At 41.1% G+C, this 26,129-nt stretch overlaps 1 protein-coding gene across 2 annotated transcripts; it reads right to left on the minus strand.

The window, feature by feature from the left end:
- Positions 1–4,615: 4,615 nt before the first annotated feature.
- On the minus strand, positions 4,616–26,055 carry LOC108896880 (cAMP-specific 3',5'-cyclic phosphodiesterase 7B). 2 transcript variants are annotated; one of them, XM_018696164.2, is made up of 13 exons: positions 25,713–26,055; positions 22,408–22,468; positions 13,217–13,306; positions 12,058–12,221; positions 11,864–11,927; positions 11,589–11,684; positions 10,428–10,528; positions 9,319–9,450; positions 9,116–9,207; positions 8,507–8,651; positions 8,278–8,374; positions 7,633–7,713; positions 4,616–7,454 (listed from the first exon to the last, which is right to left on the minus strand). In XM_018696164.2, exons 1-13 carry the CDS (start codon positions 25,731–25,733, stop codon positions 7,237–7,239), a joined length of 1,362 nt encoding a protein of 453 aa, XP_018551680.1. In that variant the 5' UTR covers positions 25,734–26,055; the 3' UTR covers positions 4,616–7,236. The 2 variants fall into 2 exon arrangements, with proteins under 2 accessions (XP_018551680.1, XP_018551679.1); XM_018696163.2 differs by lacking the exons at positions 22,408–22,468; positions 25,713–26,055 and adding an exon at positions 17,825–18,603.
- Between the last annotated feature and the right edge of the window lie 74 nt (positions 26,056–26,129).

Consider the following 26,129-nt stretch of genomic DNA (forward strand, 5'->3'; position numbering starts at 1 on the left):
CACTCCGTCCATTTTACACATGAAGTTCAGTTTACTCGTCACAAGGAGGTCTAGCAGTCGCATAATGTCTGTTGTTGGTATCCCATACAGATGCATAATGGGAACTGTAGCATTCTTGGAGCTTGACCCACAGTAGGGACAAAAAGTCAGCAGATATCACACCATATAGAAGTCTGCTGAACTCTACAACGCGTACAAATACAAATTTGTGAGTTGTACTGTAAAGACCAAAAGTCAGTATCAAGGTATGGATTTGGTACAGATTGGTCAAAGACAGGAAACCATACACAATATATTTATAGACTTTGGTGGCAAAAATATTTTCATTGTAATAATGAGCAAGTCACTGCAGGTTGGTGCACTTTCTCTTTGGAAATGAACATGTCACCAGGTCCTCAGTGCAGTCGAGCTGCAGCCAGTTGCACACTAATCTGTTGCAGAGAGTCGTGTCAAATGGTCAGAAAACCCCAATATACATCATGCGCTTTTCAGATGGTGAAAACTCTCTCATCTGCCCACACACTCTTACACATATTTGCAGTATGCAAATTGGCGAAAGCACGCAACAAATCTGTACTCATACTCACGCATTAGTCCCCCCCCCCAACCAAAAAAATATATAAATCACCACACAGTGAAAATATGGAGACAAATGACTGTACTCAGATGTACAGAACTCACTGTCCATCGTTCTCATACACACACACACACACGCACACACACACATAAATGGAGCAGGTGAAATGTGGCAGGTGTGTGAAGCTGGGGGTTGTGTATCTTTAGGCCAGAGTTACAGCAGAGAGATAGTGGTTTGGAAAGTAAGATAAGAGATCTTAACATGAGCACACACGCACTCTCTCACACACACACACACACACACACACACACACACACACACACACACACACACACACACACACATACACGCACGCACACACACACAGTCAGTGCTGCAAACAGGTTTTGCCCCTGGATATTGATCATGTACATATTTGTGCACAAAGTGTTTGTGAATGTGTGGGCGTTGCATGTCACAGATCTCAATACTGCATGACAAATTAACCCTTTATTTCCCCTAACTGTACGCTGTAGTCATTCCACAACACAGAGTGCTGCTTGGAAACCACCTGCTGCACAGAGGCACTCAAACACAGGGATGTAGTGGAGTGTAAACCCCGCCAAAAATGAATTTATAACTTAAATGTATAGTTTTTATCTTAGCAAACAGATGTAGAGATTAGATGACTTCTACTTGAACCCTCATGTTTTCTAATATGAATTATAATTAAATTTCCCTTGATTAGCTTTAAATATTGAGATCTGGTCTTTAATCTCACTGTTTTCAGTGTAATTCTGTATATACCACTGACACATATGTACTTGTTCCATTTATTCACACTGAACTGTTGTTATTTTATGCAGATTTCTCAAAATTTCGCCACCGTAGTAATATTGAGATCAAGTTCTCTTTTTAAAGAGAGACCTTTCTTGGTCTTAGGTCTATCTTTAAAAAGAGAACAAAAAAAGGTCATAAAAACCCATCATTTAATAAGCTTTAAAATCCACAAAAAGGAATGACATAATTTAGCTTGAGGACAGTTTGCAGTTAAAAGTGCAAGATACCTGGAACTGGTTCTGCCAAGATTTGTGCACAGAGTACATATGAAACACTTGAAGTTAAGTAATTATTGCATTGTGTATAGAAAGTTTTCCATAAGTATAATGCCATGAGATGATTAGGAAGTCCATCAGTTCTGTGATGTAGAGAGCAATCATGAATAAAAAACATGTCATTAAATATAAGGTGTAACACTCTGTGATAGACAGGACAATGATGAAGCACTGTGATCATGTGCTGAAAATTGGCTCCGAGACCCCTTTTAAGGGAACTTACACAGACTCTAAAGGGCACCAACTGTAAAATATAGTGCCGACACAGGATTGGGGTTGCACTTATATTTGCCACATGTTCATGCTTAGTGTACTTTTTTTTCCACACGAGGTCAGAATAAAACTAGAGGAGCACTTTGGCATTTCAGCTGACATGACTTGGGTGGTGGTAGTGGCCTGTAACAGTTCCTCATTTTCTAAAATTGCAAACAGATATAGCTGATCTGGACTATATGGTGGCATACTGTATACTGTACAGTAGTGTATGTACTGTATGTGCGTGACAGAGGGTTAAAGGGAGAGAGAGAGTGAGAAATCCTTCTCATAATAGTATTTCACACGTGTTAGCTCTTCCTGCTGACAGAGAGAGGACAAAATATGAAAACAGAAAAGTTTTTTTTTTTTTTTTTTGCTGTGCACTTGGCAGTAAACTGCAGCAAACTGCCATAAATTATTGTTTTTCACAGTAAGAAAGAAAGGGAGATAACGCAAAGAAAGGAAGCCTATCTAGTACACATAGCAGGTATACTGACTAACAACAAGAGATTAACCCTTTCAGTGCTGAGCAGACAGACAAAGTGAGACAGACACGGCATATGAACACCACAAGTTTCATTTTTCACTTTCTAAACACACAGTCCTTACTCTTCATCTGACAGCAGTGAGGCCAGGAAGGTGTTAAAAGTTCACTTGACATTTTCAGAACAAATTCTTTTAGTCAGGGTTTTTAAACAAAAGAAGAAGAAGAAGAAAAAAAGCTCAAAATAAAGGTGTATTCCATGTAATGCAGCAGTTAAGTCCTGTGTACTCTCACACAGCTATTGATGAAAAACACCAAAAAGGGCCTTTTACAGGTTTGCACTTGGAGGTAGATGGTTATCGGCAGGCCGATGGAGTGAGTGTTTTCTCAGAGGGAGTGGTTGGATTGGTTCACTGTCATTTAAGGGGCAAAAGAGGGGGCTTTGTTTGCAGTGTCAATATTTACAGTGACACATGCTGGATGAATACTGACTGGGATGAATTGTGTGTGTGTGTGTGTGTGTGTGAGTGAGTGAGTGGGAGACAGAAAGACAGCTTTATCAGTTCCAATGGATGTTAGATGTTATGCTCCGATGAACAGATTCAGGTCTTAAAAACATAACTTCTACCTTCTCTGGGGCGACCCTGTACATGTATGACAGTGTGTGTGTGTGTGTGTGTGTGTGTGTACTCTCATCTAATCGCACAAGGGCCAAGAGTACCAGCATTTGAAACAACTGTCCGACGAGATAAAGTTTAGAAAAGTCAACTAGTACGGTGCAATGTGATTTAATAGGTGACCAATCACAAGTGGACCTTGCCTCTGTCACAATCTATGAGCCTCATTTACATTGCAAAACAGAGATATGCAAATGAGGGAAACACAGACTGCGTCTGTGCCACTTCTCAGCTCACTATGCTGTATCAATAGTGTACATCAACCCTGTATTTACAGTATTTGAATACTAAATCTCCATCAATCCCCTTTACATCTATTTTCCTCTCTCCGACTTTAATTTCCCTCCCTTTTAGCCCTCTGATATCCTGCACCAACTTCCACTTTATACACCTGCTGTATTCTGTAGAAGTTTGATTTTCAACAGGTCAGAAAATGCTAACAATATCACAGTGTACAGTTTCATGAATCAACAGTGTGACTCATTCATTCAGCTTCTTAAATTCTTCTGTTTGTCGTGCAAACCTTTCGTACAACCAAAACGCGACTTTACGCTGTGTGATTTAAGCCAGTCTTTCTTCTTTCTTTAAGCTTTTCTGTTTACACGAGGCCGTAGCCCTGAGCTATGCTTACATCACAGAAATCGTCATGTTGATTCACAGGCTGTCCATTGTGTTTATATTGTAAACAAAGCAGCAGGTAGAGGCACACATAATGAGCCCTCCTGCCATGAGAAGTGATGGTGCTGTCCCTTGCAGCTTTTTTTCTCTTGTGCAGAGCCACAGAAATGGTTTTGTTGCCATCTAGTGGTCAGTTGCACTCATAACAAACTCAAAAATGTCATTTTTCAACACATGCAAATACTTGAAGAGTAATATCTGTCTGATGTTAATTGAAAAACATTTATTTTATTGTTCACAGTGCTCAGAGGTTGGTTGTCAGAACAGAATTATACAGTCAAGACGTCAGATGATCAGTTTTGGATACAGTGGGCTTAATTTAAAAGGTTTCATTCAATAATTAATAACTACTAAGTTGATGATTACTTTTTCTCCAAAGACACTCAGTACTTAAGGTAGCTAACATGTAGCTACCTAGCACGTATGAGAAAACTCAGAGACAGCAACTAAAGGGACATTATGAAGAGATTGTTTTCTTTCTGTCTGCTTTCAAGTTCAAGGATCAACTCTGAACTTCAGCCTTAACCAAACAACAGGGACAGTAAGTCCTAAACATTCAGAGAAAGTATTTGAACATCTACAAGTCCATGACAACTGGGCCCACAAAGATCATGGGATACGATCAAAGAACGCCAGAGACACTACTAGTGGTGCTCACTTCAAATATATATATATATATATATATATATATATATATATATATATATATATAGAGAGAGAGAGAGAGAGAGAGAGAGAGAGAGAGAGTTGTTGGTCTTGATTGAATCACTTTTGACCATCACGCACCATTCACTGTTTTTATGAGATTTGCTTTGTATTTTATGGTACTGAAAATGAGTAATATTCACTCTGACATAAACATTTTTATTAAAGACATACAGTACATATTTGTACTTGTTAGTAAAACCAGTTAAGTAAAGTTAAGTAAAATCAGTATGGCTCAGTGACCCTGTATCAGCGCTGATTCTGAGAGGTATTCAAATACAAGGCAGCCTTAGGCCTGCAATCTTGACTACTTGTCTACACTATGGCAGTAACGTCTCAGTTACAAAGAATGAAATACTGCAGTTTTAGGTAGCACTGAATGATGTTTCACAGTGTTCTGTGTTTATAGTTAAAAACAGGTTTGTTCTTGACACAGAAAGCTGCACTCGGAGGAAGGTCAAAAAATAAAAACTACACTGAATTAGTCATTAAGTTTTCTCAGCAAGTGTGTATCTTAGAGTAAATGAAATCAGTCAACAGTGTCTGGCTTTTCAGAGATAGTCTATGAATCCCCATTACAGTAAAGACATCAAAAATATGGACTACAGTGTGGCTTACATATAATGGGAGTTTCAGCCAAGCCAATAGAGTGCTATAGTGAGGACATAGGAATAATTTACATATAACTGGAGCTATAGATATGAATATGGCCACTTTCTTACAACTTGGCCAGTGACTTAACTTTATTGCACTGCACCTCATAGAAAAGGCTTTAATCACAGTTAGTGTAATTTCTTTTAAAAACTGTCATAGAAATTCATTATTTTGTCAATGATTTTCCATTTCTCATGAAAATCACCTCTTAATACTTGAATACACCTCCAAATACACTGTGCGTTGGCTGGGTTGTTAGAATCGTAAAGCTCAGGTTATTCTTCTGTCATAGCTCAGGGAAGACATGGGGCCTGGGCCTCTGTTAGCACCATGTGCACAGCCTCGACCATGCCAGATGTAAATCTAAAATGTGACAACCTTATCTATACATATTTAGAGCAGAGTGATAAAAAAATGTTTTATATCAGTACATCTTAAACTTGGACCAACTAGTATTTACACATACTTTATATGCTTTAAGTTACATCAGATACATATGGACCAGTTTCACCACTGATATTATACACATAAGTACCACTTTAGACAATGAATTGTACATATTTTAACAATAAAGGATAGTATATACTTTTCTGTAAAAGACATCTTAATTGACTTGATAGTTACTGCAGGATATAGTAAATTAGATATTAGACATAGAAGTATCTGTAGCTACTAATTGGCCCAAGTCTGATCTCATAAGATACAGTGCACACAGTGCCTGCAGAAAGTGTAAAAAGTAATATAAAAGCCTTAGAGAGGTAACAGAGCAGTGAGTCCATGTATCAGAACAGTACATTGGCACCTTGGCTGAGTGTACGACCCAATCTGACCCTACTACTGGGAGAGAGATCAAACAGGAAACAAACTGCTACAGTACTCTGAATGTGTGTGTGTGTGTGTGTTTCAGTATGCTGGTATGGCCGAAGAAAAACAGGCTGATAAACAGTTTGTTCATGTAAGAAAGCTTGTCCAGAAAACGGCAAAACACCTTTACAAAAATGTGTTTCACAGACAGACCAAGTTGCTGTTAAGGCTTTGTTGTATATGAGCTTGTAAAGTGAGGTTATCAGATAAATAAATGCAGCCATTATGTTGTTACAAAGCTAACATCAGTGTAAGCAGAGTTATGCTTCCCCAATATCCATACCCAGTAGAAAGGCTTAATACATTGCTGAGATTTTGGCATGTGAAGTGCTGAGGTCGTACATGTACAGATTATACTGTTTATAACATTACGTGAGAAAGAAATGGCTCTCGTTCGTGTTCTCCACAGCGGCAAGTCAGCTGACGGATGATATCAGAGTTCAAGCATCTCAGCGACACCTCTTTGTATCAGCCATTAATTGTATCAGTGAGTTTTACAGGTTACACAGTTAAAACAGAATACGTGTTACAGTTTACAATACCTTGACATACCAGCTTAGTGCTTGAGTTAAAAACGCACTTCAGTGAAAAGTAGACAAGTGAGACACTTGTATGAAAGAGCATCCAATAGAAGTGCAAGCTGTACAAAAAAAGAGAAAAAGTGAAAAGAGCTTAATATGTAGAGTCTAAAAGTTTAAAAAGCATAGTATAGATGATATATTTATATATTCCTCTCATTTTTTCATATATTTTATAACATCTTTTCCAGCACAGTCCAGCTGACTTATTAGAATTGTATATCATTTTGGCTTTTCTTTATTGTTCTAGCAGCATTGTGCAAACAAATTAATATTTGTCTTTGCTGATCCCTCTTCTTCCATCAGCCATAAGCTTTCAATTCTATTCCTGCGTCTTAGTAACTTTGAAGTAGATATCACAGGGTTAAAGAGCAAGGCATGACTTTGTCAAATTGGTATTTATTTACTAAGATTATTCATCCATCTGCTCTACCATCGATCTGTCTCCTTCTTCTTTTTCCCTGCAATGCTACAATCCCCTGCTCCAGCAGAGGGAGTCATTTCTCACTAATCCCAGCCAGACTACAATCCTCTCGCTCCCACTTTTCAGAGCCTGTGAACATCCAGTAGTGGGAGGAAATATGCTGGAGGACAAACAAGGAGGTTGATAAATGCTCCTCTTCTCCATTAAGAAAAGAAAGATGTAACACCCCAAGAAACAAAAGGAGGATTAAGGGATGTTTTCTCCCTCTCCGCCTCCTCCCTTGGGATTTGGCTCGTCGGCGTGCGAGTGCGCTTGCACATCTGAGGGTGTGTGCGCACATCGCAGGCAGCTCCAGCGGGCCTTGTTCTTGTGCAGGTGGCCCATCATGGTCTGGCTGAGCAGGCTGGGCTCAGTGAAGCGGTGCCACTCCTCAAACAGAGGCTCAACAATGTAGGAGATAAAACCTAGGACACACAACAAAGGCAGGGAGGAGTGAGCACCCGTAGGGGTGGGAGTGGGGTAGATGGGGTCGGGAGGGACGATGACATGTGGACCCTGAGACTGCCTGCAGCTCCTTGCCATCTCTTAGTGAGTTGAGGTACACCTTCTGCCTCTGTGTATGTGTATATCTTTTGTACTCACCTATCTGGATGGCTGGGACAGAGTCAGCCTGTTGGTTACACAGAGGACTGATCTCCAAGTCAAACTTTCTCTCCAGGTCACCTGTTGATAAATAAAATAATAGGTAAAATGTCAAAACAAAAAAGGAAAAAATACATAAAAGAAAAGCAGAGACATAGAAAAAGATGATACAGATGCAGACCTAAGAAGTTACAATCAGCATTTTTATATTAATAACGGGTATAAGGACTACTACGTATGTCAAAGTGGGTTGCTCTGAATCTCAAAAGCACAAAAATTTGTTCCTATCTCCACAGTTAACAACTTTCTCTATGGAGCATTTTAGGGTCTTTCACCATTGTTTTGGTTTTCCAGCCTCAACTTTATTGTTTGAGAAAATTGAGAAAATTGGCAGCTTCTGCTGGCCACATTTATAGGAAACCTTACTTACTATACAAAACAGGAGGAGGTTTCTGTTATAACAGTAAACTGCTCAAGTAATCATCAGTTTATTTCTGGTGTTTAGGTGTCTTGAGGGTATCATAATTCTTTTTTGATAGCTAGGTAGTTCCCTTAAATTAAATGGTACATCTGAAAACCTCAAATATCATAACCATTTTCTCTGATGTATTTTTATCTTGACATGAGAGAAGACACTTCACTCACCCTGTCTGTAGAATTCCTCACACACTCTCTCACTCCACTGCCTGCTGAGCTCCCAAACCCGACACGGGTTGCAGATGTCTGCACACTTCAGAGCAATCTGAGGGCAAAGACACAGAGATTCACTCATACTTTGCTTTACTGTTTAAATTCAAGTTATTTGATGAAGTGTACGAATTTTGTGGAAAAATGCTTGGATAAACTGTGTTCTCAATTGGTGTGTTCAGTATACCTGCAGCATAAAGTGCCTGTGTGAGGCCAGTTGAAGGTCCAGGTCCTGGTTGTCCAGATGTTCTCTGAAGGTCAACAGGAATTCGTTCTGCCGGCTGATGTCTGTAGCCAGGATCAGAGAGCCCAGCTGCTGCTCCATGTCCTGCCTGCAGAGTAGAGGGAGGACGACACTGAATCAAAACAACAAAACCACAAATCTACACCAACAACAGCTATATTTTTGGAAATGTTTTGTATGTTTATTGAGAAGTTATCATAGCGCATACTCTGTCCTGGTGCACACAGCACACTTTTTCTGCTTTTTACAGTGATCTGATAAATTAAGAGCTCCTGTGTTGGTGTTCTTTAACTGACCCTGACCTCTGACCTGGACACTGGTAGATGAAAGAAGATTATGATACTGAATACATCATGATTATTTAACTATGTATATATGTTTACAGTTAGTCAAGCAGAGCGTCTTCTTTATATAGTTTCTACCTATTCCAGAGAACTCCTTGTTTTTACAACTGGTAAAAAATATTGGTCACAATTCTTCAGTGAACAAAGCAGTAAGGTATTCTTGTAAAATATTTGTTTATATCATGTTTATGTGTGTGTGTATTCTTACGATATGTCAGCAGGCAGGTGGGACAGCAGTCCTGATTCTCGCAGCATGCCCACAGTGGATCTCCAGTGGTGACTTTCCAGCACAGATGTGTTCTGCTCAGGACAAGCGTATTTTAAAAGCGTTTTTCAAAACGGACTCCGCTGCAGCTTTGACACTAAACCTATCGCACACAGTAATACACAGCACTCCCCCCTGGTGTTTACCTGGTAGAGGGATGCCAGGTGGTGTCTGGTCTTGATGAGGAAGGGCTGGTTGACCCCAGGATGGTCCACATCATGGGCGGCTGCTGCCATCAGACCCAGGAACACGTCCAGAGGGCTCAGCTGCTCTGCCAGCTACAATCACAGGAATGGTCTAAACGAAACCTGATAGCTAAACTGACCTTCTCAGATTTTGGAGACACACATCTAGAGAGCACCCTGAATTTTTAGTCTATATAAATAACCTGAGACCATCACTTTGTCAGTATTTCAATGATTGATAAGAACTGTAAGAGGTTTATAGAACAAACAGTATAGCATATGAGGACAGTGATGTCTTTCATTGTTCAGGCTGCCCTTCAAGTCTCTACATCTCAATTTAACACCCTCAAATTAAAAATGGAAATCAGAACATCAAGTTAAAAGTTATTTTTTCATTTCAAGCCTAAAGCTCTGGAGTACTGAGGCTAAACAAACTCATCCTTGTACTTAGCGACTGCACAATACATAAGGTTTCAGCTGAGTTTTATCCTGAAGTGTATTTACTCTTTAATTTAACTTCTAATTAGAGCTATGTATTCAGCTTGTATTTTAAATGATCTCATGTCTTTCACTCTAAACTGAAGTGCTCACTCACAGTTATGGATTTAATTCATAACAGATCTAGGTGTGCGTCACAGCGTGGAGATTAACGCTCAATGCTCAGTCAAGGACAAAATGGTTTATTGATCGGAGAGGCAGCAGGCTTGTCATCTTATGAGTGTGTACTTGTTATCTAAAGCACATCAGCATGTGCGCTTTTAACAAAATGCGTGCATTGCTAAGAGCTTTATAGAGCAGCAGAGGACACAAAACAATTACTGTATAAAAGGGAAAGATGCAGAGGCACTTAATCTGGTCAGAGGGCTTCAGGGATTTCTCCTGGCTGTGGATGGATGTGTTGCCGAGTCTAAGTGAGCAGGAATTAGCCCTCAGGGAGCAAAGCTAATAGAATATGTCAAGGAGAAGCTCAGGCCCAGTGAATCACTGCAGTGTGTGCGTGAGAGAGTGAAACTGTGTGTGTGTGTGTGTGTGTGTGTGTGTGTGTCTGTGAATACAGTATCATTCATTACCTTGGGCTCCTTCAGGTAGCAGTACATGGCTTGAGTGACATCGGCTGCATGAACAGCATTGTGATAGGGATTCTGGGAGTGGTAGTCCTCCTGCACCATGCCTGGAAAGACGGGAGAAAAGGCCAAACCTTAACAGACCATTTAACTTTTCATATCTTAATCTGATATTAAAGGACTTAATTTGATTATCAGATCAGTATAATCCAGTTCATTCACCATGATGCCTTGATTCACCGAGGCATGTAAATGTAGAATTACACACGGACTATAACAATTATTGAAACTGCCGATGTTGACCGACAGCTGCAGCAACCCGGTAAATAAATAATAAGCATTTATAATCAACTGATAATTATCAGAAAAACCACAATTATGGGAGACAAAGTTTATATTTTGACCAATAAGTTTTCATAATGTGTGGAGAAAAGTCCTGTTACTGTGGGTTGCGTTCACACATTGGGATTTGTTTATGGAAAAAGCACAGAAAAAAAGGATGAAAAAAAAAATGTTGATTGCATGCTTTGTTTCCATAACAACACACAGGTCATTGCTGCTGTGCTGTATCTGATAGCACCATTCAGCATGCTATGAACACTGCATTATTATTCACTTACTGCAACAACATCCCCATAGTCACTTTATCCATATTTGTTGTTACTGTGGGGAAAATAAACCCAGTGTTCCCTTTGTAATGACTGATTGGCAGAGAAAAAGCAGTTGACGTCAGCCTGGGCTTTCCTGAAATGTTAAACCCTGCTCGGCTTTCAAGAGTATTCTGCCCCACCAAAACCGCTGCCAGGTGAATTTTTTACAGAGCAAACGCTTTCTATGTGGAATAGGCAGTGACAATTGGGAGGAAATCACACCAGTAATCCTTAGAATTTACATGTTATAAAAGGTTATTGTAGAATGATTACACTGATGTAATACAAAATACGCTGATTACACATAAGGTACAGTGTATTTGCTGTGCAGTGCAGATACATGTAAATAAGATGTTTGAAAAGTTTTCAAATTAAACTGGTAATGAATGGTAAATACTGGATTCATTTTGTCAGTGGCCAATAATATCAAGATGCACTTTTACATCTCTTTTTGCAAGAGAACAGAACAGGACAAAGGGTGGATGGGTTGAATCACTGCCACTTTCTAGCAGCTTACCCAGAAACCTGTGCAGTTTGACCATGTCCAGCTGGAAGTGATGAATGAGACCGCAGACATTGAAGAGATGGCACATCAGAGTCACCAGGCTGTTACCTATAGCACACACGCACGCGCACACACACACACACAAATATTCATGTGTGAATAGCCACATACAGTAAAGTCAATGATAGATAGAGTATGAAGATAGAGTATGACAGTGAAGGAAAGGGTGAGAGTTATTATATTTTGCAAAACTTCAGAAGGTGCACAATGTTGACAAATCATCTTACCATTTGTTAGACGATCGAAGAGGAAAATGTCAAAGTTCCATGTGCCTACTTTCGATAGCATGTGCTGTAATGAAAAAAAATGGTTGTCAGAAGTGATCTGTGATTCACATGTGGGGCATAAGTGATACAGGGAGCTGGGGATACCTGGATCACTGCACTTCTGTGCGTACATGCATGTGACTGTGTGTCCTTACCGCAGCCTGTCCCAGGTAGTCGTCGTCTAGCAGGTGTAGGGACCCGGGGGTGTGGGGCACCAGCCCCCTCAGCAGCCTGGAGGCGTGGCAGTATCTCTGGAAGCTCAGCAGGCGCTTCACCTTTCTCCTTGTACCGGACTCTACCTCCCCCTGCTGGGCACTGGCTGAAATGACAAAGACACAGGCTTCATTTTAACAGGCCATGTACCGTACCTGACAAATGTTACGAACATGTGACTAAGTGGTGCAGCAGAGACAGATACACATCTGATAAACGCAGCTTTAGGATTTGCTGAAATACATCTCGAGTAATTAAGTGAAAGTTCACGCTCCATGAGGTAGATCAACAATTGTGTGTCCTACTTAGGAAAAACACACAGTACACTTTACACCACATTTAGTGCATAATTACCCTGATTTTGTCTCTGAGCTGTGTTCAGAGAAAACTGTATCCCATAATTCATCATGGTCTACCACTGGCAATAATTAACAAAATCAAAGAAGCTGAAGTTCATGACATGATGGATTCAGCCTTAACAATTAAATGCTGATTGACCACATATGATAAATATGTGCCATATATATTACAAATGTATCTTATAATACAAATGAGTGTGATTTAAAATACCGAAATAATATCATTCTATGTCTCTTTATTTATTTACAAAACTCCTCAATGTAACAGCTTTATTCCTTGAGATGTAAAAGCATCAGAGCTGGACCGACTCATATCCGTCTATTTACTGTGAGCGGAGTGACGACCTCATTAACCACAGGCTTCCCTATGTTCTCTGAAAATCCTCCACACATTAACAATCTTTATGGGTGTGTGTTGTCATTTCCCAGAAATTCATCACATGAGTGGTGTCTGACTAAGTGCAAATACTGCATGCGTAGGTACTGGGACACAACAGAGTTTCATTTACTGTATCTTCTTCATACAATGGAAGAACTTTCATGCATTTAAATTGTGTTATGGGTAGTCAGAAAAAAATATTATGCATGGTGTACTGTATAAGCAAACAGAACTGTTTCTATTTCTAAAACCATTAGAAACTTTTTTGATTTTTAGTAAAATGAATAGATGAGAGCTGTGTTAGTGGACTGACAATTGCTGACATGGATACTGTATTGTATCTAAATGGGTAAGGAGGCTTACTTTTAAGGATACGCAGGTCAATCAGCGGGTAGGAGCCTCGTCTCTCAGCCAGCAACACACCAGCATGACCAGTGCTCAGTCTGCCATCAGCTAAATGAGAGAGAGAGAAAGAGGGGAAGATGAGGACAGGGTGAAAAATTTTTTTTGGCAATATGCCCCTGAAAATCCATAAATCAAACTTTCAAGGAGGAAGGAGGGAGAGGAGGTGAGCACAGAGACTAGGCAGAGCAGAGGCAGTAGGGGGGGAAGGAGCAAGTGAAGGGGGCTGATGGCCGGAGGATAAGTCAAGCAGCCAGCGGGGTGACGGGAGGACAACAGAGCAAAGTCCCCCCCCCCCCGGTGCCATGCGTGGATGTTCGACATGATCAGCCTCATAAAAGCAGATTTAAAGTTGTCTTTAAATCAGCTTCTATGAAACAAGAGGATCTTTGACTTCGCTGAATCACCAGGACATCATGCATCTGGTCCGAGTTTGCCCAAGGAGAATGGATTTCATGCCAGGCTGCAGCTGTCGTAGTGCCTGTCTGAACACTCATTATTTATCGGACTGCTGCTGCATTGGCTGCGTGCGTTCTGTTCATACAATATTTAGTCTTGTTTTTACTGTAGTGTCACACTGACGCCGATCAATTTATGTGGTTAATTTTCTAAAAGAATAAAAAAAAAAGGGAAAGAAAAAAAGGCTAATCATAACCTGTGTCTATTATAACCAAGGACCAAACTGAAGAAAATGTAAAAATGCTACTTTTCTGCTTCAAAACAAAGCTTTTCCATTTGAACAGTTTGATTCTAAAACAAGAAATCCACTATTTAAACCGCTGACAAATGTTTTCTGACAAAGAAGAGGAAATGTGTATTTCTGATATGTTTGAAGTGCCCATTTATTTATGACATGCTGACGGCACATTTTCTCCTAAAAGGATATCAAACATTTTTGTCTAGTGTATGAATTCTTTCCACAGGAAATGTCTAGAGTCCCAGAATTAACCTTTTGAGTTTTAATCCTTGCTGTGTGAGCACCTATCAGACAGAGAGGGAACACAACAGCACGACAGATCATTGAATACTGAATAGTGCCTCTGTTTAAAATGCGCAATCCACACACCCTGAGGCCAGAGACAACAAGGCACAACAAAACTAGGCTCTAAGTCAGAGCACACATGCGCACACACATGAAATTTACACTTGAATAAACTAAAAACTATGGGAATAGTGAATAATTTACACATCAGATGTGAGGAACTGGAGCGTATTATGTCCCAGAGGTTGCCAATTCACATCACCTCTGTCACTCCCGATCACAGGAGAAGCTAAACTACCTGTTAATGGGGTTGGAGTCGCTGTGGTAACTCCCTCGGGTTGCCAGATCTTGCCTTGCGAGTGTGGGCTGCCAGAGTGGCAAGCCAGTGAGTTTGTAGGCAGGTGTTGTGGTTGCGGTAAATGTGAGCGTGCGTGTTGTGTAGGCAAGGTGGCTATACATAAAACATATGGTGGAAAAGCAGCATCATTCCCTATTTATGCATGTTATAGTCTGACAAACAAACAAAAACCACTTGGGGGAAGTGACTCAGCCTGTTAAAGTGCAGTAGAAGAGTCCTGCTGGCCTAGTTTGAGCAAGAAAAGGAGAAAAGGGGGAAAGCCTCTTTGCTTTTTTATCCTGCGCGCTGGCGGGGAAGGAGAGGAGGAAATACATCATCTAGAAAAACCACCGCAGTAACACTCAGATCAGTCCTTACTCACACACACACACACACACACACACACACATACACCACCCCCTCTGGCTCTCCTCTTTCGCTCTAGCTATCTCTCCATACTTCTATTTTATGTGGCACTCCATCCTTCATTCCTCCCCTACTTCTGGATCCTGTCTCCACTTTCTCTCAATTCCTACCCCCTAAACCTTCCCATCATCCTTCATTCCTCCATGTTCAACAACAACACCCGCCTCTCCCCATCTGATCCATCCTTTCGTCTCACCCCCCCACCCACCCCACACCATCCCCACCCCCTCCTCTTTCCCTGTCTCTTCTTTTAACTCGCTGTGCGGTAAATAGGTCATTGTCTCCACGCTGAGCAGAACTGGGTCATTTAGGATGAAAACGTGAATCAGTTGGAAGGGATGTTTAAAGACACGGCGATGCACACGCGCCTCCTCGTGGACCAGTGCATGAACACTCACTTGCAAATGAGGCTAAATCCCTGATTCCAAATGTGAAAACAAGATTGCATGCTTGGCACACAGCTCACACACACACACACACACACACACATACACACATACATACATACATGCATACATATAGGGCTCTGACAGGAGTGTGTTCACTTGGCCTCATTAAATCTGTGGGTGTTTAAGGCACAAATTATGCTTTGGGGCTGTTTTCCTTCTCACAAAGACAGACAGTTGGACACATTGTTGCCATATGCAGTGCCAACACTCGAATACAAACATGTTTTAAATACGCAGTGGCAGATGATGTTTCCTGCTGCCTGCAGCTGCTGCTGCTGCTGTTTTATCTGGATGCAACAGTACATACAGTGCATCCTCACAGCTGGCTGGAATCTCCAGATACAGTTAACTTCATTGGCAGAGTCAACATGTTCTCTTTCGGTGCGTTTGCACTAAAAATGATTTGGAATCAGTGTGATCTGCTGGTGACAGCAGCCAGATGTGTAAATAATATCAGTTCAGGCCAACAGTACTGTATGTAAAAATCCATGTTTTAGATGTTTTAAGGTGAAAGATATGTTTTATTGGTTTATTTTGTGCTTATTACAGCTTTTTATTTAAACACAAAGAGGCAGAAAAAACAGCAGTGCTTAAAGGAAAATGTTGCCTCATAACTTTTGTGATTTGTATGACCCGGGGCAGCAAGTAACTATTAATTTCACTGTCAATGAATCTATAATCTAGCCAAAAACTTAAAGTAAGCACCAGAAAATAGTAGCCAATTTTTTATTTTTTTCCCCCATTTTCTGTTTAATATTATAACAACAAAGAAAACCTGGAGCTGGAACCTGTGCTTTTTTTAAAAAAAAAATTGTCTGTATCTGCATCATAGCCAATATTTAACATTCTATATTATATCTACAGATGTTTTAAATTATGGAGGCTCCAATACTCTGTTGCTTTGCCAGTCTCCAGATGTCAACAAAGGGAAAGATGACAACTGATAATCATTTTAGGCATGAAAACTGAGATGTTTTGTTTTTGGGTTTTTTGGTAAAATGCTGAACTCCAAAATGTTGGCCCAAAAAAAAAAAAAAGAAAAAAAAAAGGGAATTCTGATCTTTTCAGCTCTTTTTGTTCTTTGCTATGGGAAATGTCAGAGTGAATTACTGTCACCATAGACAAGGTAACTCACAGTGTGTTGACATGCCGTTGTGTGGTAAAATCAAATATTGCGCAGCCGCAGACAGACTTTCACCCTCTGTAAAGAGTCATTGAACGAATGAGGTCATCACGATTCAAAGGGAAAGTCACAGGCAGCGAACAGCATACATGTGTCCATTTTCCACCTCATGACTCAGTACTTGCACACAGGTAATTCCCCACAGTATGAATCATTTCTTCATCTGAACTCTTCAAAAGCACCTTAAAGATTTAAATGTGAATTGTTCCGTTTTTGGATCAGCTGGTTACAAGAACTTTTCTGGAAAGACAATTATTAGCAATCTTATTATTCATTAATCTTGTTTATATACTAATATCAAAGTCATGTCTTTCCCTGCATCATACTCATATCAGCAAAATGATATCACAGTGTGAGAGAAAGTCTAAGATCAGGGCAAAAACACCCCTCAGTGCAAATAAAGTCAGCATTACTGTTCCCAAAGTTGACATCCTATTCACTATCAATGTGATGCCATTGTTGTTCATTACCATCATTGTTAAATATAAGATCTACCATTGCTTAATACCAAACTGTAAACAATGTTACTTTGCGTCAGCAGTGTTGCTCCTGACAGACGGACAGAAGCTCATATGATGGCGTCACATCAGCATCATCAGTACAGCTGCAGCTCAGCAGATGGTTACACAGCTTTATTTAATGGACACTCTGGCTTTACAGCCCCAAATCCCTCATTTCACCATTTACTCTGCCGGACTGTCTGAGCCGCCCTGAACCGAGTCTCGACCCACGTCACTTACGAACAGACACGCACGTAAACATAGGGCCAGAGGCGCTCGTCAAATGCAATCTGTCTCACACATGCATGCACCCGCACACGCACTTGTCAAAAATGAAAACGTGCACCCAGGCATGGGGTCAAAAGCTGAATATTCAAATGCAAAAATGGATGCACAAGAACACACAAAACAAGGGCAAACACCCTTATTTATAAAGGTATACACAAATACTGTTCCAAACAGGAAAGCACATAACATATTCTACACAAATCGTTACGCACTGTGAAGCCATGTGCCCTAAAAACCCAACGTAAAGTCACACACTATCTGCTGTCTGTCATAAATGTGTTGTCATGTAGCACACACAGCTGCTAGGTCAAACTAAAACTGACAACAACAACATACATGAGACATTAAACATTTATCTGAATCCCATAAGCTTTACGGTCCGTGTAACATGTATTATGTGTTACCTTCCAGATGTCCGCTCCTGTCCTCTATGTCCTGCTTCACCGCCTCTACCACCTCCTTCTCTGCTTCCACCCAAGTGCCCGCCTCACTTCTCTCAGACCCCCGAGGACCTCCCCTGCGCGCCCTCCAGGCTGCCCTGAGCTGCCGTATGAGAGCTGGAAGTTCCAGGGCCAGCGACAGGCCCCCGCAGGTAACCGGGGGAGTCCTGAGAGGATCCCACACGGGTGAGCGAGAGCCCTCGTCTGGACAGCCCCCGACATCGACCCCGACACCAAAACCAGAGTCCCGCATCCTGATATCTGGGCCCCAGAGCCCCTCCAACACTGGCATCCTAACACCACGCGGAGATAGACGGACGATGGACAAGTGCAAGGAAAGGAAAGATCAAAGTAACGAGGGGAGAGAAAGTGAGGAAGGGGAGTGAAGGAAGGATGGTGGGACAAAGAAACCAGGGGAGGAAGAGAGATGGCAGAAGGAGAAGTTCACTGTCAGGTAGCCATAGGCGGGAAAGAGGAGGATAGACAGAGATAGTATCAAGTCTGGATGTAGGACAGAGGAATAAAGACTGCAGGAAAAGACGGAATTAGCAGCAGGAAGGACAGTGGGGCAGACAGATTGAGAGCAAAAGGAGCGATAAAAAATATGAAATAAAAAATGCAAAGCAGGGAAAAGCCAGAAAAAAAAGAAGAGAATCCGTCCGTATCCCCGTCTCCCAGAGTCGACCACTGACGGTCTGCTCCCTCCTTCTGCCGCATTCCCTCTCCCCCCTACAGCCTCACTCAGCGCCAGCGTTGTTGTGGAGTCTAAAAGCCCCTCCTCTCCCCGCTCTGAGCTCACTGACACACTCTCTCTCTCACTCTGCCTATATGCTGCTAGCTGAGCGACAGACCAATAGGATTTGTGTGAACGTTCGCAGGGCTTTGGGTTCACGGACGCATCCTCTGTCTCGCGGTTCAGGTCAACGGGAACAGGGCTGTGTGAAGCGAGCACATGTAGAAATACACAAAACACACACACACAGTATCCAGTAGCTATTTTTAATATATTATGTATTTAGTATTTAAATACTAAATTAGTAATTTTTCAGTACTAATTGTGCGCATATTTTGTTTCACCTTTGAGGATACAAGTTCATAGTCTGAAGAGAACAAAAAAATTAACTTGTTCTGCTTGAAGGTAAATCGAGGTGCACAGCATGCTGTGAGTCACTCTTCATTAAGGCTTCACTGGCACAGAAACACTTGAGTGAGTTTGTTGTGATTTATTTGTTCCGAATTCTCCTGCTCAGGTGACTAAGCAGCCTCAGGCTTCAACACAGCCGGGATTTCTGGTAGGATTTGTTTGAAACATTAAATTCCTGGATGACATTCAAAGAAATGTCAAAAAGGAAGACAGCGAAATGGTTAAATTCATGATGACTGACACAAGCACCACTGTAGGAACGCTAACTGTATCCAGGACTTATCTAAAATAATCAGATTCAATGCCAACGTCTAAAGTCTTACTTATACTTGCATTATCTACTACTTATGCCCTGCAGCTGAGCCTTATAAAGTGACTTTAATGTTCTGAACTGAACTAGTTCTTACTCAGATGACCTACACATGACTGAACATTCATTTGGGACTGAAACAACTCTCTTTCTGTCGTCACAAACACCCACAGGCTTTCCTGTGGCTGCTGAAAACCAGACATTAATTATAATACTTCAATTAAGTCACTGTGAGTAGACCTATGTATAATCATAAAGAATCATAAAGGATGCAGTGCTGCAAACATCACATGTTTCCACTTAAATTTTCCCTTGAGAAACAGTCACATGCTTACAAAAGTACTGAGACAGACACACACAGAGGCACAGACAGGAACGTAGCCTTGAATGTCACATATCAGACGCAAGAAGTTGACTGCGAGAAATCATGAGACAAAGAACATTCAGATAAAAGATAGAGGCTGTGGGAAACTGTGAGACACAGGCTGTGAGACAATGTACAGAAGGGCGAAAATGCATCATGGCTATGTGTATGGTTGTGTTGTCACAGCTGTGATCAGTAGTTGGTATTTAGTGTGAAATATTAGATTTTCTTGTAGGGTGTGGTGACATCATGAAGAAACAAAGAGCATCTCTTATTTTGTACTCGCCAAGTACACTCTATAATTGATGGCAAGAACCTGATGTTTTCAGACACAGTCAATAAGTTCTTCCCCACTTTCTTCCTTTAGGCTGGGAACATATTTTAAGATTATTTAAACTACAACTAGATACATTACTTCCATTGGCTATTCATAACATATACAGATAAATTCTTGCCTGTTCCTGTACCAAAACACGACAGGACATCAATCAAAAACAGTCTATACTGCGATTTTATACTGGAAAAGGCATCAAAGAAAAGAGCAGCAACTCTGCATTGAAACCTGATGAGCTGGATTATAAATTACTTTCACTCACAACACACTGTACTAAGTGATGTCTCTCATCCTGAAAATCTGACACCTTTAAAGAACGCAGCTCACATGCAAAATTATTCAAATCCTCGAACACCACACATGGTCCATCCATCCATCCATCCATCTTTCTATCCATCCATCCATCCATCCAGCCATTCATCCATTGACTTCTGCTTGCCAGGCCTCAGTGGAAGCAGGTTAAGGAGGGTATTCCAAACGTCCCTCTTCACAGCAATATTTCCCAGCTCTTCCTGGGGGGTCCTGAGGCATTCCCTGGCCAAATGAGTTATGTAATCCTGCCAGAGAGTTCTGGGTCTATCCCAGGGTATGCTCCCAGTTGGATGTGCCCAGAAAACCTCCTAAAGAGGGTGCCCAGGAAGTATCCCAATCAGGCACCCGAACAACTGCAACTGTCTCATGGCTACTCTGAGCTCCCTGCGGATGTCCGAGCTTCTCACCCACCCTACCTATTAAGGCTGACACCCTACATAGGACACTTATTTTGGCCACTTGTATCCGTGAACTCATTCGCACGGGCACTACCCAGAGCCCTACATGACAGTAGGTGAAGGCTGGAAGGTAGATCGACTGGAAAATCGAAAGCTTTAACTTCCTGCTCAGCTCACCCTCCACCACAACGGTCCAGTTCAGCGTCCATATTACTGCTGATGCCAATCCGCCTGTCAGTCTCGCACTCTGTTTTACTGTCACTCACTCAACAAGATCCTGAGATATTTAAACTCTGTCACTTCAGGCAGGAACTCACTCCCAACCCGGAGGGAACAATCCACCATTTTCTGCAGAGCTGTGGCCTTAGACTTGAAGGCGCTGGCACTCATCCCAGCCACTTCACACTCAGCTGCAAACCACTCTGGTCCAAACAATGTATGATTTTTTTCTCAGGCTATAATGATACTATAAGAACTTGGTATGTTCAGACATGATACCAAATCATACTTGTAAACATAATACAATCATGAAGTGTGTAAAATAGCCTTTATCAGTGCTATGAACAACAGTAGTAACATCAAGAAGACTGGCCATTCCTGACAGAAACTGCATCTTCCCCAGACTGAGTCATATGGGACTTTAATAGCGGAGAACATAAAGAAAAGAAGGATTATAACAGAAGAAACAGTGAAACAGCGATAATGTCGCAGAATGAGAGAAAGACAGATATCAGAGAGTCAGCGAGGTCAGTGGGAGTCTTGACAAGTAAATTTGGCTGTCAGCCAGAGGACTACTGGCTCCGAATGATCCCCCGCTCCCTCTCTCACACTCACACAAACAAACACACACACACACACACACACGCTGCATAGTTTACAGTACGACTGTGATACCAATGCACTCTTGTGTTTTGTGTTTTGTGTGTGTGTGTGCGTGTGTGTGTGAGACTCTTATTTTTGATTCTCTTTAATTATGCCACTGGTCACGTTTGCTGGCAGGTCGCTGCAGAGAAATGGGTCAGCCAGTGAATGAAATGGGCCCTCTAAAAGAAAACAGTGCCAAGTGTTTGTATTTGTGTTTGTATCTACATTTCTGCTCGTTTGCGTTTGTGCATGTTAACGTATGTGAACATGCAATTTTTTATATTTATCTATTTATTTTTTGCACTGGTAATTTACATGCCGCCTTACCTTTTTTGTCACATATTTACAGTTGTTTCACAATTTCAGTCTGCTTATTTTTTCCATGAAACTTTTAAACAAACTTGACAATAATATGGAAAACAAACAGCTTTGGCTTCATTTCAAGGTCTGAATCATCAAGGCCTAATGTAGTTATGATAAACAGTTGCTTTTTACTGTCTCCAGTCCAGACACTATTTCAAAAAACATGACTGGGAAAAGACTCAACAATGTTACGCACACTGACTTCTCAACGAGTTGGACTTATGACTTTGACAGAGTTGTGAAACTTACTGTACTGACCAAAAGTCATTCAACGGGACAGTGAAGAGTGTATACAGAGATAGCATCTATATGGTTTGACACAGAGATTACACTGGGCCAAAGGTTAGTGAAAGCCTATTTCCAAATATTTGGAAACATTCTCCACCACCAATTTGCAGCTGACTACTTTTATTAACAACCTTTTGCAGTGAGGTATTCAGGTCAGTTAGTGTTCTTACCCAGCATGCGAACTTGTATGGCATTCTGCTCCGACCTTTTAAATGTGACAGCTCCACACCTCTGTGGCAGAGAGAAAGAGGGAGAGAGAAAGAGAAGCTGAGATTAATATTACAACACCCAAAAATACCCACCGCTATCAAGGAGCATCAATGAACCTGGCTAATAAATAGAAACTGTGCCAAAAGTCACAGTGACCCTCTTATGCGAGGCCTCACACTCTCACAGACCTCTTGCGCACTCTCACAAGTCCTCAAAATCTACAGCAGAGTTTAACTCAACATTTGTCTACACAATTTAAAATATGAGATACTAATTTGAATTTAATGACTGGGGGTACAAGGTTAAAAAGCAGTGAATCTTGAGCCTTGAGCTTCCACAAATGTATTATATTAGTCAGTGTAAATCACTGTGTTACATCCTCACTGTAACTGTAATTAATATTAATATCCCAAACTGAACCATGAATTTGGAAATGGACTACAGGCATCATTTTAAAAGACTCCTCATCATCTCAGTGAGTAAGAGAGAGTAGGTGGGTTCAGTGACAGTGGCATCTGCCACTCTGGTAGTGACATGTCCGTGTGTTGGCCAGCGACACTGAAAAAGTGGGTCAGGCCACAAACTGGCATCAACTGGCAACAATGTGCATTAATCACATGTTTCCATATGGTTTGTCCTCATGGTCAGGGGTCTTTAGCCATGTTTTTCTTTTAGTGATTTTCTACCAAAGGTGTGGTTGCTCAAAGTTCAAATTAAATGTATTTTAATACACATAAGACAGACATATTGCAAAAGATACAATTCACAAACATGTTAATCACATTAAGTCAGTATAATTTTTCCATGATAATACAGTCCTACTAGAAGCCTGTTAATAGTGAGACATCTCAAATTGAAATTTGAATTTGAAACACTATATATATATATATCTGTCTATAAAATATTCTGAAAGTAGTCTAATATGCTCAAAAGAAGTTTTGTTTGATAACTTTGACATAGATCGAAGTACAGGAAGCAAAGCCTTACATTTGAGGAGCTGGAACCAACAAATGTTTACTTGAAAAATGACTTAAATGATTAACGAATTGCCAGAATAGTCTCTGATTAATTTTCCGATGATCGACTGGAAGACTGACTAATTGTTTGACTCCCGATTAACGTCAAGCCTCTATCTGTGAATCCTGACTGATCAAGACTCCTGCTGCCTCACTCCAACCCCCTGCAAAGTAATGTGAGTGGTGACAGATAAATATTTTCCATCAACAGCTCTACCCTGCTTTTGAATGACACCTTGCCTATCTCTGTCTGATGAGTTAAAATTGATAAAGTACATCAGCTGTGTGGTAATCTGCCACTGTATCCTGATCTGAGCTCGGGACTAATTACAATCCAGAGTACTGTGCTTCGGTTCAGGCAGACTCAGCTCTGAAAATTTTCCAGTTGAGGTCATCTATATATAATAGCTAGTAATGGCTATAATAGTTATGATGGCTCAACATCTGTGTGCACAGCAGACAAGAGATAGAGTTGACTGAGTGCACCAAGCAGTGTTGGTTTAGAGAAACATGACAGCAAAGACACACACGCACACATCTGATAGAAACCAGGTAACCTAGCTGACGTGATGGACACATAACAAATCATCTGTTATTCGTCACCGTCACCTCTCTGGAGGAAAACAGTCATGAACAAGAACCTTGAGTAGGAGGATTTACATCTAAATTAGCTCATTGCTGTTTACTGGAGGGCAGGAAGCGGGTGGATGGAGACAAACCAGAGACAGTGAGTACTCACTCATCCAGCCCACATGGTTATCGCATGTTTACAGGATGCCCTCATCATTTTTTTTTCCATGATGTGTAGCTCTGTGCTCACATCATTATTCACCTCATCTGGACAGCTCTCCAGTAAAGTCTCTAGATCTGTCTTTTTATGACTAACTGCTGTCAAACTGTTTAGATAGAGGAAGCCTATTCACTGTCCCCTGTATGTTCACTAGAGATGTTGAAAAAAGGGCTTAGAAACAGTTTCAAACGTTTTTGACATTCAGTATTTTACACATAAAATGGTGCTGTGCAAGCATCAATTACAGCAACTCACTTTAATCACTGTAGAGAAAATGTGTGTGTTAAATACAAACACAAACACATTGTATACTTGACAAACTTCTGCTCAGTACAGTGTTGTACTTCTGTTGCATATGGTTAATCTTATATGCATGTTCTATGTTACAATATTTAAGTATTTGCACACAAAACCACTAATTATGCAAGGGTATTAAAGGGAAACAAGCTCTCCAACATGTAATAAGTTAGGCACCAGACAATGGTAATCACTGCATATGGTATACAACATACAAGTGATGACAACTGAGGGATCTCCATAACAACCAAGAAAACCATGAGATGTTTTAGAAAGCTCTGGAGAAGAGGTAGCTGGCAGCCCTAACTGTTTTTCTCAAATTGTTTCCAAGTTCAAGAATAAACTCTTTATTTGAAAGCTCTGTACAATGCTAGGCAACGGACCATGAGTAAAGATTACACAGGACAGCCACTCTACATGTACTTTACCTGTGAAAAAATATAAAAAATAAACTACCTTATTTTCACAACCAAGTTCTTCACAATATCAACTTCCTGTACACTGTATATATATATCAAGATATATTATCAAATATTCAGAATTGTTTCGAACACATATACTGTCACATATAACCTAACATAAACACCAAATCCGCCTTGTAATGTATCATAGCTCCCTCTGCTGCACACCTGCCCACTGTCTACATGTGGTCTGCAGTGTCCAGGCTGCAGGTTGACTGCTGTAAAGCTGTCAATACACTGACGTGACACATTGCAATAATACACACAAGGCCCACTGTAGCTAACACTGCAGCTTATGGAATATACATGAAGAAGTCTGCAGCAAAAAAAAAAAAAAAAAAAAAAAAGAAAGAAAAAAAAAGGTGGGGGGGTGAGCATTAGCATTAGACCCCAAGGTCACTATAAACTCACTAGAGAATCAAAACGTTACAGCTCTTTTGAGAATACTGCCGCACTCATACAGAATTAGGAAAAATGCCATGGCATATAGCACATACAGCATACACAAAGCTAAAATACGGTCATTTTAAACTCTCTCGTGAGCATTAAAGACAGTTTATACGTCGTAAAAGTACCATTATAGGAATGTAACACAGGTTTTTCTTTGAGTCTTACCAGGCCTATTCCAAAACAAGTCTTGTGCGCACAAACCTGCGTGTGACTAAGCTGGACATACAACCGTAAAGTCACAGTCCACGTACCTCGACCATTAAACAGGACATTTAACCATCGTGGCTGCTCGTGGACAGCGGGTGAATGCGACGGAACCAGGCGCGTGCTGAGTGTTTTCATGTCACGGGAAGCGCAGAACTGAACCTCGTACAGCGGGGATGAAAGATGACTGTGCCCTGGCCGACACCTGTTATTTTTAATTCAACTAACTATTTCATCCTCCTCTCGTGGTCGTGCCTGACCTTACTCGCGCTGCAGGGACGGCGTCGGCTTTTTAAAAGGCAAGGTGAAGTTGGCGTTACCCTCGCCGCGCCTGTCCGCGTGCAGTGTATAGGCTTTGACTTGGTTATGAGCCGCAGAGAGAGGAGAGGGGAGGGGCTGGTTGTAGCATTACAGAGGCGGGACATATGGGGAATGGACCAATCAGCGCTGGATGCAGTCACTGA

Source organism: Lates calcarifer, linkage group LG7_1, assembly GCF_001640805.2.
Source record: "Lates calcarifer isolate ASB-BC8 linkage group LG7_1, TLL_Latcal_v3, whole genome shotgun sequence".
Lineage (NCBI taxonomy): Eukaryota > Metazoa > Chordata > Actinopteri > Centropomidae > Lates > Lates calcarifer.

What these genes read in the sequence shown, in the direction of transcription:
- LOC108896880 (XM_018696163.2), bottom strand. Translation starts at nt 18,152, where the DNA reads ATGCCAGTGTTGGAGGGGCTCTGGGGCCCAGATATCAGGATGCGGGAC. An exon ending in TGACCTGCGTATCCTTAAAA is followed by an intron (nt 12,222 to 13,216) that starts GTAAGCCTCCTT and finishes TTGTCATTTCAG; the next exon opens with CCAGTGCCCAGCAGGGGGAG. An exon ending in TGTCCCAGCCATCCAGATAG is followed by an intron (nt 7,455 to 7,632) that starts GTGAGTACAAAA and finishes TGTGTGTCCTAG; the next exon opens with GTTTTATCTCCTACATTGTT.